Raw genomic sequence first — 14,561 nt, 5'->3', positions numbered from 1 at the left:
CCCTTGTGGCACAGCAGGTTAAGGATCCAGCGTTGTCATTACAGCACAGCTCTGTTCACTAAGTGTGGTATGGGTTTGATCCCTAGCCTGGGAACTACCACATGCTGTGGGCGAGGCCAAAGAAATATATACACATAACAGTGACAGGATGAAAGAAGCATATTAATAAAGGCTTTCATTTAAAAAAAGGGTATGGGAGTTCCCATCGTGGTGCAGTGGTTAACGACTCTGACTAGGAACCATGAGGTTTCGGGTTCGATCCCTGCCCTTGCTCAGTGGGTTAACGATCCGGCGTTGCCATGAGCTGCGGTGTAGGTCGCAGACGTGGCTCGAATCCTGCGTTGCTGTGGCTCTGGCGTAGGCGGGCAGCTACAGCTCCGATTAGACCCCTAGCCTGGGAACCTCCATATGCTGCGGGAGTGGCCCAAGAAATGGCAAAAAGACAAAAAAAAAAACAAACAAAAAAAGGGTATGATTTCAGTTATGTCTAAAATGCCATCACTATAAAGCAAAGGGGATATTTATCTGGGGGGAAATGAATTCAGAAAGATTGAAAGTGAAGACTATTTGGGAAAGCAAGTTTGGAAGAAGCCTACTCAAGAGTCAGGCCAAGTGCCAGTATTCTCATCACTCACTCACCTCTCTCGTGACAGCGTCTACCTCTACCAGTCCATGTTCCGAGCCAATGAGCACTGTCCCCTGTTCACCTCGGAGAGAGAAGCACTGAGGTTTCCCGGGAGCCTGAATGTCCCTGAACTCCAGGGTCCGAAGCAACTTTAGATTCCTCATGACGAAGTGACTCCTGAAAGGAAAGGACGCATATCCCTTGATGAAGCCTCATTTCTCTGAGAAAGAGACTCAGTTTACTGGTGAATAATGACGCTCCGATACAAGCAAAATGGTCCAGGCAGCAGCGGAGTTAGAATAACCAAGGGAAAAAAAAGATCTAATCTGAATCCAACAGAGATGAGTGACAACCTAACAAATTATGTAAATCTTTGGTCTACGAACTGAGGCTGTGGAATCTACTTTCTCACTCTTTGCAAGAGGTAAGACCATCAATATCAGTGTTTTTCTTTTAAACTCTCCACAAAAGTTATTCTGCACCGAAGTTGAGAAGAATGCAATGAATCAGAAAGCAATAATCTTTGCATATGAGGATGTCTTTATACCTTGACAGATTTAAAAATCCTATAAATATCCACATATGTATACTGGCAGGTGAAGAAAATCTGAAATAAAACTACTTTAATATTCCAAGTACAGGGAGTTCATGTCGAGGCTCAGCCAGCGGTAACAAACCTGACCAGCATCCATGAAGACGTGGGTTCGATCCCTGACTTTACTCAGTGGGTTAAAGATCAGGCATTGCCATTAGCTGTGATGTAGATCGCAGACGAAGCTGGGATCTGCGTTGCTGTGGTGTAGGCTGGCAGCTGCAGCTCTGATTTGATCCCTAGCCTGGGAATCTCCATATGCTGCAGGTGCGGCACTAAAAAGAGACCAAAAAGAAAAAAAAATCCAACGTACATTTATAGACTGGCTTTGTATCTTCATTAAAAAATTAAAATTGAGAGTTCTCTTTTGACACAGCAATTTAAGGATCAGTGTTGTCACTGCGGTGTCTTGAGTCACTGCTGTTGCTGAGGTTCAGTCCCTGGCCCTGGGAACTTCCACATGTCATGGGCACAGTCAAAAATAATAATAATAAAAATGAAATGAAAGATAAGCCATTTATTATTCTCAAGAAAAGACTATGAAATCACAACAGCATACTTCAAAATAATCACCAATAATTCCAGGAGCTTGAAGCCTGATATAACTACTTCAAGTAACTCTGCTTTCTTATCCTGCTTTCACCGGAGCAATAGCAAAGGTCAGAAAGGAATGAACAATAGGAAACCTACTTTGGACTGGCAAAATCAGACTTGCTTTAATGCATAGCATTATCTAAGAAGGGAAAAAAAGTTAATGTGCTGGATATTTATATCCAGATCCTAGTAAGGTTTATAAATAGAAGTTTCTAACTCAGGTAGGGGTGACAATTTAACAGACCACATTGGCCTTACTGGCACCTTAATCCAAGGTGAATTTTCTCATCTTGCATTTCATACACATGCCAATGAAAGAATTAACATGAGGAGTTCCCACTGTGTCTCTGTGAGGATGTGGGTCCACCCTTTCCCTTGCTCAGTGAACTCTCATATGCTGCAGGTACGGCCATAAAAAGAAAGAACAAACATGAGTTGATTCTTATACTACATAAAGTTAAAGCAGATAAAATATTCAGTGCAGTATGAATGAGACAACATATAATGTCAGTTAAGAGGAAAGCAGGACCACACATGGTGCAAGTGAGGAAGAGAATCAAGGCAGACAATGCTTTTGTAGGCTTTCACGACATTTACATTCAAGAACTTCTGGAAATTATTTGACCTGGTATTATTCCGGGTCAGCTCTCAATTTAGATTTAATTCTATATAAAAAGCTTGGGTTTTTCAAAGCATATAAAAAAAATGATTTTATCTTTCATCTTCACACATGATAAAGTTGACCACTTTCAAAGATCTGAAAGGATGGGAAGATTTGAGATGAGAGGCATTCTGCCTAGAGGGGAGTTTGAAAGGGATAAAAGTGGGCAGGTGAGAGGACCAGGTGAATTTCAGGCTGGTTTAGCTAATAATAATTATTGCTTTTACTGCTGCTATGATCAGACCACCAAAGTGCCTCCCTGTGAACTTGGATTCTATTCACCAACAACCTGTGGACTTCTGGGGTCCACGGACCCCAACACAAGAATTTAGAAAGTCAAGGCAGAAGCTGAGACAGACTCTCTTTTTCCAGGTACCTTGCTGTTGCTATCAATGTTGCCCCAGCAATAGGCCTTCACCCTTAAAGGGGCCCTTGGTCCCAGTCTCCAGCACTCCCAGGACCAGCCTGATCACAACCATCCCAGAGGTACCAGCACTAACCAGGCAGGTGTCCCATCCAGGTGCCTGAAATCCAATAATGTGGAGCTCCTCCTCTGCATTCTGGAGGAGAATAATACCAGCTTTACAACGCCTTTCCTCCAGGTTAGGTCATGATAACCCAACAGTTTCCCTTGTTTTGAGCCTCAAACCTAGGTTAAGTGTTCTAACTTCTTCCAACAGTTCACTTTTTAAGTTACTTCACTGCTTCCCTTTTGCTTTTCGTTCCTCCAACAACTATTTCACCAATTCTTCATCTTGAATTCTGTTGAAATACTGAGTAGTTTCTATTTTCCCAACTGGAACCTGATTGACAAAGACAGGAAACCTGAGTTCTCAAATCTCTGAGCTTTGAAAATTAGTGGCCAAGGTCATCCATCTGCCTCCTCCCCACCCTTCTAGCCTCAAAATGAACTAAATGTTCACACCTATCATCCTTACTGATCCTACACTGTCTTCTCAGAAGTGTCCTATTCTTTTTCAAGACCAGGATCAAACTCTCAGGGACCTCGGCTTATCTGTACCCTTTCTTTTATATCTGCAATCTCTAACTCACCTGCCCTCAATCACTCATTCTTTCTCAGCCTTTAAATGTGCTAAAGATTTCTCCACACCATAGATCAATCCTGGATCCTCTGAAACTTCTGACAAACCTCTCTATTTTCTTCCCTTGTTGCTTCAGCACTGCCCCTCTTGGCTAATTATCAATCCTATGGCCTACCTGTACCAAACAGATTACTAATAAGCTCATTAGACCTAAATGACTAGCCCTGACCCTCCCCAAAGTGAAACAGCTAAACTCACATTTTCAAACTCCTGACATTATCACAAGGATTCCTCAAAAGCACATCAAATACAACCTGTTGAATAAAATACTTGGTTATTCTCCACCAAATTAGTTTTCCCCTTGGGGACATGGCATTTCTATCTTTTCTGTCCTCCAAGCTGAAACTGTGTCTGCCTCCCTTGAGCCCACAGGTTCACATTAAACTATTCATTGGTTACTGCCCTGCCTGTCGATGTAATGATAGGGATGGAGTAGACACAGGTAGTTGTAAAAGTCCTGATAAAGGACCATATTTAAAGAAGGAAACTTAGGGGATATTGGGAGAGCACTATAAGTTAATAAATTGCTCAAGAAAACCATCAGCACAAGGCAGGCTTGCTTAAAGCTGGATCCTTGGGGCAGGGCTTCCATGCTTGCCCGCTTGCATCTCTCACAAGCGTCCTACCTTAACAAATATATTTCCTGCCTATCACTTTGTCTCTCACTGAATTCCTTCTGCGTGGAGACATGAAGAACCTGAACCTCAGTGAGTCCAGACTTAGGGTGAGCAATTCTAATTTAAAACTGTGGGCTTAAGTCCAATCTGGGTTTAGGCCGGGTTGGAGTCCCGGCACATGGGTTCAAGTCCCAATCTGTGTTCTGGCTAGGTTCAGGCCATTAATACTGTCAGTTTCAGTAAGGTTTGAATCCTTTACACAGTACTTAATCCTACCATCCGGTTTGAGACCTACATCAAACACCTACTGAGCAGTTGCTAAATGGTGGTTCTGGACAAAGGATGACTGACAATCATTGCCTCCACGGAGGTCACAGCTTAACGGGGGAGAGAGCCATAAGATACCACAATACATGGAGAAACGCAGGGACAACATCTCCAAGAAAGTTGCAGATGCGAGAAGGGGTTGCAGCCCTGCAACCTAAATCTTTACTACCGTCACCTTCTATCAATTAAAGCATCGTTTCGCTTTAACTGACGTGTTAATTGGTTCAACAGCATGGTCAGCACCTGAAAGGAATATGGAGACTGGATTCGCTTGCAGCTAGCGGAGCAGCAGGTCCTCCCCAGCCTGCGGCACCGCTCAGAGCCCTCGGAAGGCGGAGCAGGCAGCTGTTCTGCAAAAAACTTAAGGCTGGAAGGCAGAGGTGGTCACGCCACAATTCACTCAAAGGCCTGCAGCAAACCTCGGTTGGGCATTCGGGGAAGCCCTGCATCAACACACTCCAAGATACACAGGCCCGCTTCCATGTCCTCCACCCCAGCTACGTCCCTGCGAGCCTCACCTGCGCGGAGCTCTGAGGACGCCCAAACAGCCGTGCGTCCGCCCGAGGTTGGGCCCGCGGTGAGCACGGGGGTCTCCGGGCAGGGGAGCCGGGCCGCCCGACCCCCTCCGGTAGTGACTGAGCTGGGCAGAGGAGCGAACCGCGAAACGCAGACTCCACAGCGAGGTAAGCGGACACGCGCGGCGCACTACAGGAGTGACGTAACGAGGCGGAGAAGGCGTGGCCGTCCTTCCTCTGAGCCCCGCAAAGTAAAGCATGAAGCTGCGCTAGCCACCGCCCCTAGCCTTACGTCCTCCTGTCCAGCCTATTGTATTTGACCCCCGCTTTGACGTCAGACCCCAAAGCACAGTTTTGGCGCCGGTGGGAGGAGCCTGCGGGGTCAGTGGAGTAGTGCGCATGCGCACACTGCTGTTTCCTGGCCACGCGCCGGAAAGACAACCTCCTCCGGGCTTGAAGGGAGTCAGCGCCAGGGTCCTGGAGGGCGGGGATTGCGGCTCCCGCGGTCGTCATGGCTACCGAGCCCGAGACCCCTGTGGCGGTCGCAGACCCTGCGGTGCCCTCGCTTGTGGATCGTTATTTCACTCGCTGGTACAAAGCGGGTAAGTGGAGAATGAAGCTAGTCTCCTTTGAGCCCCATTGGTCTGACACTTTAGGGACTGTGAAGACAGATCACAAGCCATGCACGCTCTTCCCAGCGCTTCCCTCTCGAGTCAGAAGGAACTGGATCTCCGCGTTCCCCTGTAGACCTAGGGAATGGTGTTTGCAAACCCGTGGAGGCCTGGAAATCAGCAGGGTGCATTCTGGGACTGGCTAGTGCAGTGCGAGTTCTCGTGGGTGGGTTGCTTGCGGGAAGATGGTAGTCTAAGGTGAGATGCCTCAAGGACGCAGGAGCTGATTGTAGTCTCCTTGAGTGCCTAAAGGGATTTGAAGTGCTCAATCCTCCAAGAAGAGGTGGAAACTAAGAGGCATTGGGATGGAGAGGAGCTGATGGGTTAAAACAGAGGCATTTAGAAAACAGAATCTAACAGTTTTACTTGAAGAGAAGTCACAGGTATTATTTACACTTTTGCTGCTCGGGAAGCAGCTATCTTGTACTGCTTTGTGTACCCATCAAATATCAGTGATTGGCGCATCATTGGGAACCTTCCTCTAACCCGTACGTGTTCCCATTCATTCACGGATAACAGGTGTACTCATTTTTTAAAACATTGAAATATTTTAGGGGTTCCCGTGGTGGCTCAGTGGTTAACGAACCCAACTAGCATCCCATGAGGGCTTCGATCCCTGGCCTTGCTCAGTGGGTTAAGGATCCGGTGTTGAGGTGGTGTAGGTCGCAGAGGCAGCTCGGATACCGCTTTGCTACTGCTGTGGTGTAGGCATCCTGCTACGGCTCCGATTGGACCCCTATCCTGGGAACCTCCATATGCCGCAGGTGCGGCTGTAAAAAGACAAAAAAAAAAAAAAAAAAAAAAGACATATTTTAAAGTAGAATAAGTTTAATTAACCAAATTTAATGTAACCAGCCCTCCGGGTTATTGCTGGATTGAGGGATTTTGCTGAATGCATGGCTTTCCCTGCTCACATCTGGATGGTCCTGGGCAAAACAGGATGAGTTAATCACTCTAAAATTGACCAACAAAACGTATGCTATTATATTATACTAAAATGCATTGCTAGTCACTTTTTAAATAAATAATGAGTGTACTCATTTTAAAGTAAGGATGAAACAAGATGGAGAAAAGAGTTAATCATCACTTTAACACTGAATGGGTGATTGATTCCATTCATGCCAGATTTCTTTTTTCTTTTTTTCTTTCTTTCTTTCTTTTTTTTTTTTTTGCTTTTTGGCGCCAAACCCACCACAGCGTATGGAAATTCCCAGGCCAGAGATCAAAACAGAGCTGTAACTGCCAGCCTACACCGCAGCCACAGCCACATTAACTCAGGATCCGAAACTAGTCTGTGTCCTACACCACAGCTTATGGCAACTCTGGATCCTCCACTCACTGAGTGAGGCCAGGGATTGAACCCACATCCTCCTGGGTACTAGTCTGATCCTTTCTGCTGCACCACAACAGGAACTCCTGGGCCAGATTTCTTGAAGTACTTTATAGGAAGCCTGTAGGTACATCTTTTTGAATGATAGGGCTACCGGTGACGTGTGTGTCCAGTCTTCATAATTAACTATTCTCTATGAACCAAAAAAGTACCACACAGTGGTGGTAAATACAGACTCAACAGCCACCACACTCATTGTTTTCTTCTAGATGTCAAAGGAAAACCCTGTGAGGACCATTGTATACTACAGCACTCTAACCGGTAAGCAAATTGGGTATTTTAAATTATCAAAAAATTTTTTTTCTGCTGTAGCCTGGCATTAAGATAATATTCATTAAATGATTATTTTCCACTGTGTTAAGATGGTATTATTTATTACAGGAGCTTGGTTGAAGAATGAGTCTTTCAGAGCCGACTCTAAACAAAGTCGATTACCTAAACATCCAAATGGAGGAGCATCCCCTCAGTCAGCTCCTACTCCAGTCACCAGCCTGTGCCTGACCTCTGAACTGCCGAAGCCCCTGGAGAGGGCGAGGGTAGAGGCCCAGGTGGTATCCTATACATACAGGCAGGCCCACTTCCCTCTCTTCCACCTTAGGGCTATCTAAACAGCCCTGGTAGTCTTCTCTTTGCAGGGAAGGAAATTCAGTCCCATTTCTCCATTTTTATCACTGCATTCTCTTCTTCAGTGAAGCTCCAATAGTAGCCAGAGGAAACTGGGGGGAAATGACAGGTTGACTACACAAATGTCGGTTCAGCTGTGCTGTGCCAGTAGGAATACTGTGTTATAGGAGGAAAAAATACACCAAATAATAATGGGGGATCAATTTTTTTCCTTGTAGAATATGTGTCATCACTTTGGCAGGATCCCATCCAGTTCTTCAAAGTGGAAAAACAATTGAAAGTATTTCCTATCAAATCAGTACCAACTGTAGCAGACTTCAGAACAAAGTCTCTGGGAAATTTAAGCGGGTATGTTCTTGTATTTCTTTCCTTAAATCCTCTATCATCATAATATTGATAGATCCAGTTGGTCTGAGAACCCATGATGTATCCTTAGCATCCCTTCCTGGCAGTTTGATGTGATTTTTAAGAATACTTTAAAGAAATTCTCAGACCAAAAATATGAAACCCAAAGTATGAGATAATTTCCGAAGGACTGTTATCTGTCATTTAGGTTCTATACCACCCATCCCTTTGATTCCTAGGGTGGGGGATGGGGAAGGTGAACCTTGAAAAGAACCATTCTGATGCCAGTATAACAAGATAGCTTGTTTCTTTTAGTTTTACTAAACCAGTATTTTGAATTCTGTAAAATTTAGGCGATCAATAGTTCTTTATCATATCTTTTCACATGTGAATTTAAAAGAAAAAATAAGTGCTGAGGTAGTGAAGAAAATCACTACGAGAAAATATACAATATTTGCTTCATAACATTTTCCATTCCTAAATCATTGCCAAATTAATACACATCTAGCAATACCCTCTACTTCCACACAATGTTCAATTTTACAAAACATTACCTCTCTCCTCTCCAGCTCTAGGCAAGATGGACAGTTTATTAGAAGAGAAGGTATCACATCAAGGATAATTCAGTATCATTTTAAGTGTCCTGACAATCCCACTGGACAGGAACGTTTCAGTGGATGATCAGGTCCTTCATTTACTGAGTTCATACTGAGAGTTTCCGCCATTTACCCTCCCGTTCCAGAAGACCCTTGCGTATATTCCTCTTTATAGGCATGAAGGCCCCTAATAACCTAATTTATAGTGATTTTTCCTCACTCAGGAAGCAAAAGGACTTTAAAAACCATGGGCCTTTCTTAAAAGTCTGCATATTACAAGTAAAACAATTAGTGCTTAGGATGTCCCTGTGATAAATCTTTGTCCGAGACAGTAACACTGTTGCTGCTACTGAGGAGCAGAGAGGGGTCTGCAGGTGAACCCACTGTAGAAAAGCTTTGATTGGATCTCAGCACTGCCAATCTCTTATTCTCCCAAGGGAGGTGACAGAAGGGGGTTAAAACATTTGTTTTGACAGAGACCCAGTGATAGACAGACCCTCTGGGACAAAACCCCAGTCCTTCCTCCAGACAGTGAGGAGTCATACAGACTAGTATTTTGAAACCAGTAGCCACATGCAGAGGAGTGAAGTGCACATGGTAACACCTGAATGCTGTCAGGTAAAAAGGCTGTGAAGAATAGCACCTTGATCTCAAATGTTCACTGCAGTAAAAATTCCTGGGGGGAAAAAAGAGCAACAGATTCCCCATTGTGGCTCAGGGGGCTATGAACCCAACTAGTATCCTTGAGGACTCAGTTTCAATCCCTGGCCTTGCTCACTGGGTTAAGGATCCAGCATTGCCACAAGCTACCGTGTAGGTTGCAGATGTGCCTGTGGCGTGGGCCAACAGCTACAGCTCCGCGCCCACCCCTAGACTGGCAACTTCCATATGCTTCAGATGAGGCCCTAAAAAGCGAAAAAAGAGCAACACATGAGACATGCTTGCCTCATTTTCCCCTAAGCCTCCTTGTAGATAAGTCAGAACCTCCCTAGGTAGACCCATTTAATGCAGTACATGAAACTATAATCATGCCATAACATTCAAACATTCATTTTGACAGATACCAAGATATACTATCTACTAGTGGGTTATAACGGGTAACTTACTCTTTTCTGCTACACAAAACTTTTCTATATTTTCCAAATTTTCCTCAAAGTGCATTTTATTAAATTTTTAAAAATCCCTTCTTCAGAAAGTCTTAGTAATTCAGCCTAGTAAAGAAATTCCTTTATCTATTAAGTTCTAACATAAAAATAAGGTAAGAATCTTAATGAAACTAACTGTACAATATTGCTATCCTTTCTCGATAATGTTTAATTTTATATTATTGATTATTGATAAGATTTCTCTACCCTTTTGAAATCTTTACACTTGGCTACATGCAGCTTTCTCATTTACAGTTAAATATAAAGTATAAGTTAAGATAGAATACATTCTCAATATGTAAATTACCTGTTATCACCTGTCTTAGTCTGCTTTTTCCCCTAGAGCGTAGGATGTTGCCTCACCCATAGCAAGCGTTTAATATATAAATATTTTAACAAATGAGTGATTTTTCTGTGCTGAAGTCATTTTTATTTAAAGTAGTACTTCCAGGAACATATCCCATTCTAACACTGAAAGCTACTGCTCAAAGAAAAGTGAGTATGTACATCAGTTCATTGTTTCCTCCCTTTTATTATCAGGGGGCACAGTTTCTAACAGAACTTGCACCTCTGTGTAAGATTTACTGCTCAGATGGAGAAGAATACACAATATCTAGGTGAGTTAATTTTATCTTTTAGTATTTAATTTTTTTTGTTTTTGGCCACACCCATGGCGTGTGGAAGTTCCCAGGCCAGGGGTCAAACCTGTACTGCAGTTGTGACCTGCCCCACAATAGCAACCCTAGCCCCTGAAGTGACAACGCCTGATCCTTAACCTGCTGCACCACAAGGGCACTCCCTACGTCAGTTACTTTTTAACCACAATTTTGGAGGAACAAATGAGGTAATATTTTTCTTCAAAACAATTTTGTTTTAAATAGCTGTGTCAGAGGACGGTTGATGGAAGTGAATGAAGACATTCTCCATAAGCCATCTATTCTTCAAGAGAAGGTAAAGGGGACTGGAGCAGTCTGATCCCAGCCACATATTTTCTGTCTGATTCCCTGTCATTTGACAGTATTAAATATTCTGTTTCCCCTCCAGCCGTCCACCGAAGGCTACATTGCAGTTGTGTTGCCCAAATTTGAAGAAAGTAAAAGCGTAACAGAAGGGCTACTGACGCAACAACAATATGAAGAAGTCTTGGCCAGTCGCGCCAATGCCACATCAGCTACAGCGTGAGGACTGAGGTGCAGTAAAAAGCAACAGGCCTTCTCTCCTCGCCTGCCAGCCAGTCAGTGCCCTAAGGAAGCAGCAGCGTAGCTGAAGCCTGCTTCCCACCCAGCCATCCGCAGGGAGGCCTGATCTCAACACTCGACCTAGTCTTCCCTCTTCGTCTCCCATAACAGGCCTTGAATCTGTTTGTCTTCACTCTCCCAGATCTGCCTGCCCAGGTGCTCCCTGTGCTCTTCTTTTGTTTTTCTCTAACAACTGGCAAGTGAGAGATGTTTTTCCCATTAAAAACCAACAAACAAAGCACTTTGAGGAAAATCTGAAAGACATCGAAGTTAGCATAATTTACCCATCATCCTGTAACCCATTCTTAGTAAATACTACGTTTTGACCTAATTCTGTGTAAATGTTATGGCATGGTTAATGTTTTGGCCTCAGTTTTCCATCGCTTTGAAGTTAAAAATCAACAGCTGGCCTTTCTTACCCAGTCTGCTTCAGTGTGACACCACTAAAGGCATCTGGTGCCACCCCTTTTGCCCCAACTTCCTCCCCCTTAGGTTGCTGGGAAGCAGCAGGGTGTGGAGTGTGCCGTCCCTGTTCCTTGTGGGTTGGCCTTCACCTGTCCAGCAGTGTGGCACTGTGACTTCTGAATGAGGGACACGGGAAAAGGCTTTGTAAAGAGCAAAGGGCTTTGCTGACATATGGAAGTTTCACACTGCAGCGTGAAGTAATGTGTGCATTTGTGGACACTCAGTCTCTCACTCGAGTTACAGGGTAACCAGCTAAGAAGTTACTGAGCAGTTACTGTAGTTCAAAGACACAGATGCCTTTGAACAGAACAAAAGCTTTCATGTCATTGTTTAAAAAAAAAACTATGAATTTATGGTTTAAGATTATATATTTACTTATATTGAATTTCAAATAAAAGGACTTTTAAGATTGTTATTTTTCCTTAAGGGCTGCAACCCATGCATACATATAAATAATCTGTTTTTAAATAAAACAATTATCCTTGATGTGTAAATTCTTTTGGTTTCCATCATCTTATACTGTTGAAGTCATAAGTTATCCCCCTCCCACCCCAACTTGCACTTAAATAAGAGAATATTCTTACTTCTGGTATATAAATGATTTTGGAAATAAAATTTTAAAATTATTTTTGACTCACAAGAAAACTTCTTTAAACTAACGTGCCAGCATGGCTGTCCCCTAAGTATATTCACCAGACATAATACAGGTAGCAACTCTTTATTTAAACATCCACTTTGATGGTGCTATGAGCTAAAAAATGTAAGCACAAAGCAGCAAATTCCCATTTCATGTAGCACAGTTGATTCCCAAAGATGTCATAAAACAAAGATATTAAAGATAGTAAAAGAATTATATATCTATTTTGCATATAATATTACCTCACAGCATCCTCCCAGTATTTCCATTGTAATTTAAAAGAATATTTTGAAGAAGTTCCCCTGTGGCACAGTGGGATTAAGGAGCATGCATTGCCCCAGCTCCAGCATCTGAACTGACTTAATAACCTGAGACCCCAGAACACAGAAGCAGGGACTGCCACCTGAATCTCCTGCCAAATTCATGGAACCCCAGGAAGAGTAGATGGAAAATCAGTGTGTTCTATTTCAGACTGTTTAGGGGCTCCTCAAAGGGCACCAAATAGTGGCAGTGAGCCTCCTACTCTGCAATTCCTTGCACTCTACTTTGCTGCATTCACACTCTAAGACAAACAGCAGAGGGGTTGGTACCCTAGTCAGTCAGGTGATGATGCTGGGACTGAAGGGTAGCTGCTCAGTGCTATGGAATCAATCATGACCCCACATGAACTTATTTGGTGAACCTCTTGCTCCCTGGAGTCAGTTATAACTGCAGATGATAAACGGTTCTTGCAATCAAGGCAGGAAAAACGGAAATAAATTGTTCTCTGGGTATTCACACTTTATTTGAAGGGGGCAGGAAGCTAACCTAATAAAAGGTTAAGTGTGAAAGTTTCTCAAGTACGTTCCTGAAAACCCAACCTCCCTTTTACCTTTAGAAACACTTGATTCTGCAAAGATATCTTAGTTACTGTCTGGAGCTGGTGGCATAGAGGAACAAGCTTGTTTATTTCCACGAGAAGCATAAGCTTATTGTCATTTTTCAGCTGAAAGGTAAATAAAGTTATAATGACTCCAATGAAACTCCATCTTTTAAACCTCAAATGCCTTTATACCTTACTAATGCACCCTCAGAGTGGGTATTTATGACATGCCCACCACACCAGGCAGGGATATGTGCATTACCTGTTTTGAGCAAGCTTCAAACCCTCTTCAGCAAAAACCTAGTAGAAAGGGAAAACATCACTACTTTAGGTGTATGTCTTCTAGATAGCTGGTAAGAAATGCACTCATGGATAATTTTCATACAGAATTTTAAAACCAAAACCTAAACATGAAAGCTGTGTCTTGGAACTCCTAAGGATTTTTGTTGTACCCAGGAAAACACAAGTTAACTCTATCCAGAAGATTTCTGAGCCCTGATGTAGAATCAATCCCTGTAGAAGTTCCTCCACACCTGGACACCTCCAGTTACCGTGGAGGATCATGCAGACATGATATTTAGCCATAAAAATTATGTCTGGGCTTTTGGATGAATCTAAGCTCATCTCATAATATCCTCAATTATAAAAGGGTGATGAATCTTGGAAGATGGTGTTGAGAGGGTTAGATGAGGTCAAAAGCGTTCCTGCTTTCAGCTCAGCAAGATAAAATTTGTCACCTATACATTCTTCAACCAACCATTGAGGGGACGAATTCAGATTTTTATTTTATTTAATTTTTTTTACTATTCACCACACATTTTATAATTTACTGAGAAGTGGAGAATTATGGGAAAGAACACTGAAAATCATGGTTGGGAAGATAAGATAGGAATATTCAGGATGATTCCTTTTATTTTTTATTTATTTATTTTTTTATCTTTGTTTGTTTAGGGCCATACCTGCAGCATATGGAGGTTCCCAGGCTAGGGGTCAAATTGGAGCTACAGCCGCTAGTCTACACCACAGTCACAGCAACTTGGGATCCGAGCTGTGTCTGCAACCTTCACCACGGCTCATGGCAATGCCGGTCCTCAACCCAAAAAGCAAGGCCAGAGATGGAACCCGAGTCCTTGTGAATACTAATCGGGTTCATTAACCGCTGAGCCATGACAGGAACTCCAAGGACAATTCCTTTTAAATGGCATGCAAAATCTTTGAGAGTGAGAAATACCAGGGAAGTGAAGGAATGAAGACTTAGTTTTAGGTGAGCAGTAAGAATGAAAAGAACAGGGTGAATCTGAGAGTGATGTGTAAAGAAAAATAACAGAATTGGAGTTCCCGTCGTGGCTCAGCAGTTAACGAATCCAACTAGAAACCATGAGGTTGCGGGTTCGATCCCCGGCCTTGTCCAGTGGGTTGAGGATCTGGCGTTGCCGTTAGCTGTGGTGTAGATTGCAGACACGGCTTGGATCCTGCGTTGCTGTGGCTGTGGCCGTAGGCTGGTCGCTACAGGTCTAATCAGACCTGTGTAGCCTGGGAACCTCCATATGCCAT

At 43.3% G+C, this 14,561-nt stretch overlaps 2 protein-coding genes across 5 annotated transcripts in view; one reads left to right on the top strand and one right to left on the bottom strand.

Annotated features, from left to right (window-relative positions):
• ELP1 (elongator acetyltransferase complex subunit 1) overlaps positions 1-5,242 on the bottom strand; it is a 110,506-nt gene extending 105,264 nt beyond the window's left edge. For all 4 annotated transcript variants that reach the window (XR_014825142.1, XR_014825131.1, XR_014825138.1 and 1 more), the window contains exons 1-2: positions 5,038-5,242; positions 640-802 (exon numbers count right to left, since the gene is read on the bottom strand). Coding sequence is in view for 1 of the 4 variants with exons in the window: in XM_001924394.7 (XP_001924429.5) it covers positions 640-789 (150 nt within the window). In the remaining 3 variants the exon portion in view is untranslated. The remainder of the gene's footprint in view (positions 1-639; positions 803-5,037) is intronic.
• A 231-nt stretch (positions 5,243-5,473) lies between these two features.
• ABITRAM (actin binding transcription modulator) lies at positions 5,474-12,134 on the top strand. The gene is made up of 6 exons (XM_001924196.8): positions 5,474-5,636; positions 7,305-7,356; positions 7,938-8,067; positions 10,346-10,422; positions 10,687-10,756; positions 10,850-12,134. Exons 1-6 carry the CDS (start codon positions 5,546-5,548, stop codon positions 10,985-10,987), a joined length of 558 nt encoding a protein of 185 aa, XP_001924231.1. The 5' UTR covers positions 5,474-5,545; the 3' UTR covers positions 10,988-12,134.
• Positions 12,135-14,561: the final 2,427 nt, after the last annotated feature.

The sequence above is a fragment of the Sus scrofa genome, chromosome 1, assembly GCF_054392235.1.
Source record: "Sus scrofa isolate SSC_HxYL_T2T_F1_AM1 chromosome 1, Sscrofa_HxYL_maternal_Yorkshire_Landrace_v2.0, whole genome shotgun sequence".
In the NCBI taxonomy this organism is placed as follows: domain Eukaryota; kingdom Metazoa; phylum Chordata; class Mammalia; order Artiodactyla; family Suidae; genus Sus; species Sus scrofa.
The sequence above is the reverse complement of the archived record's forward strand: the minus strand, read 5'-3'. Positions and strand labels throughout refer to the sequence as shown.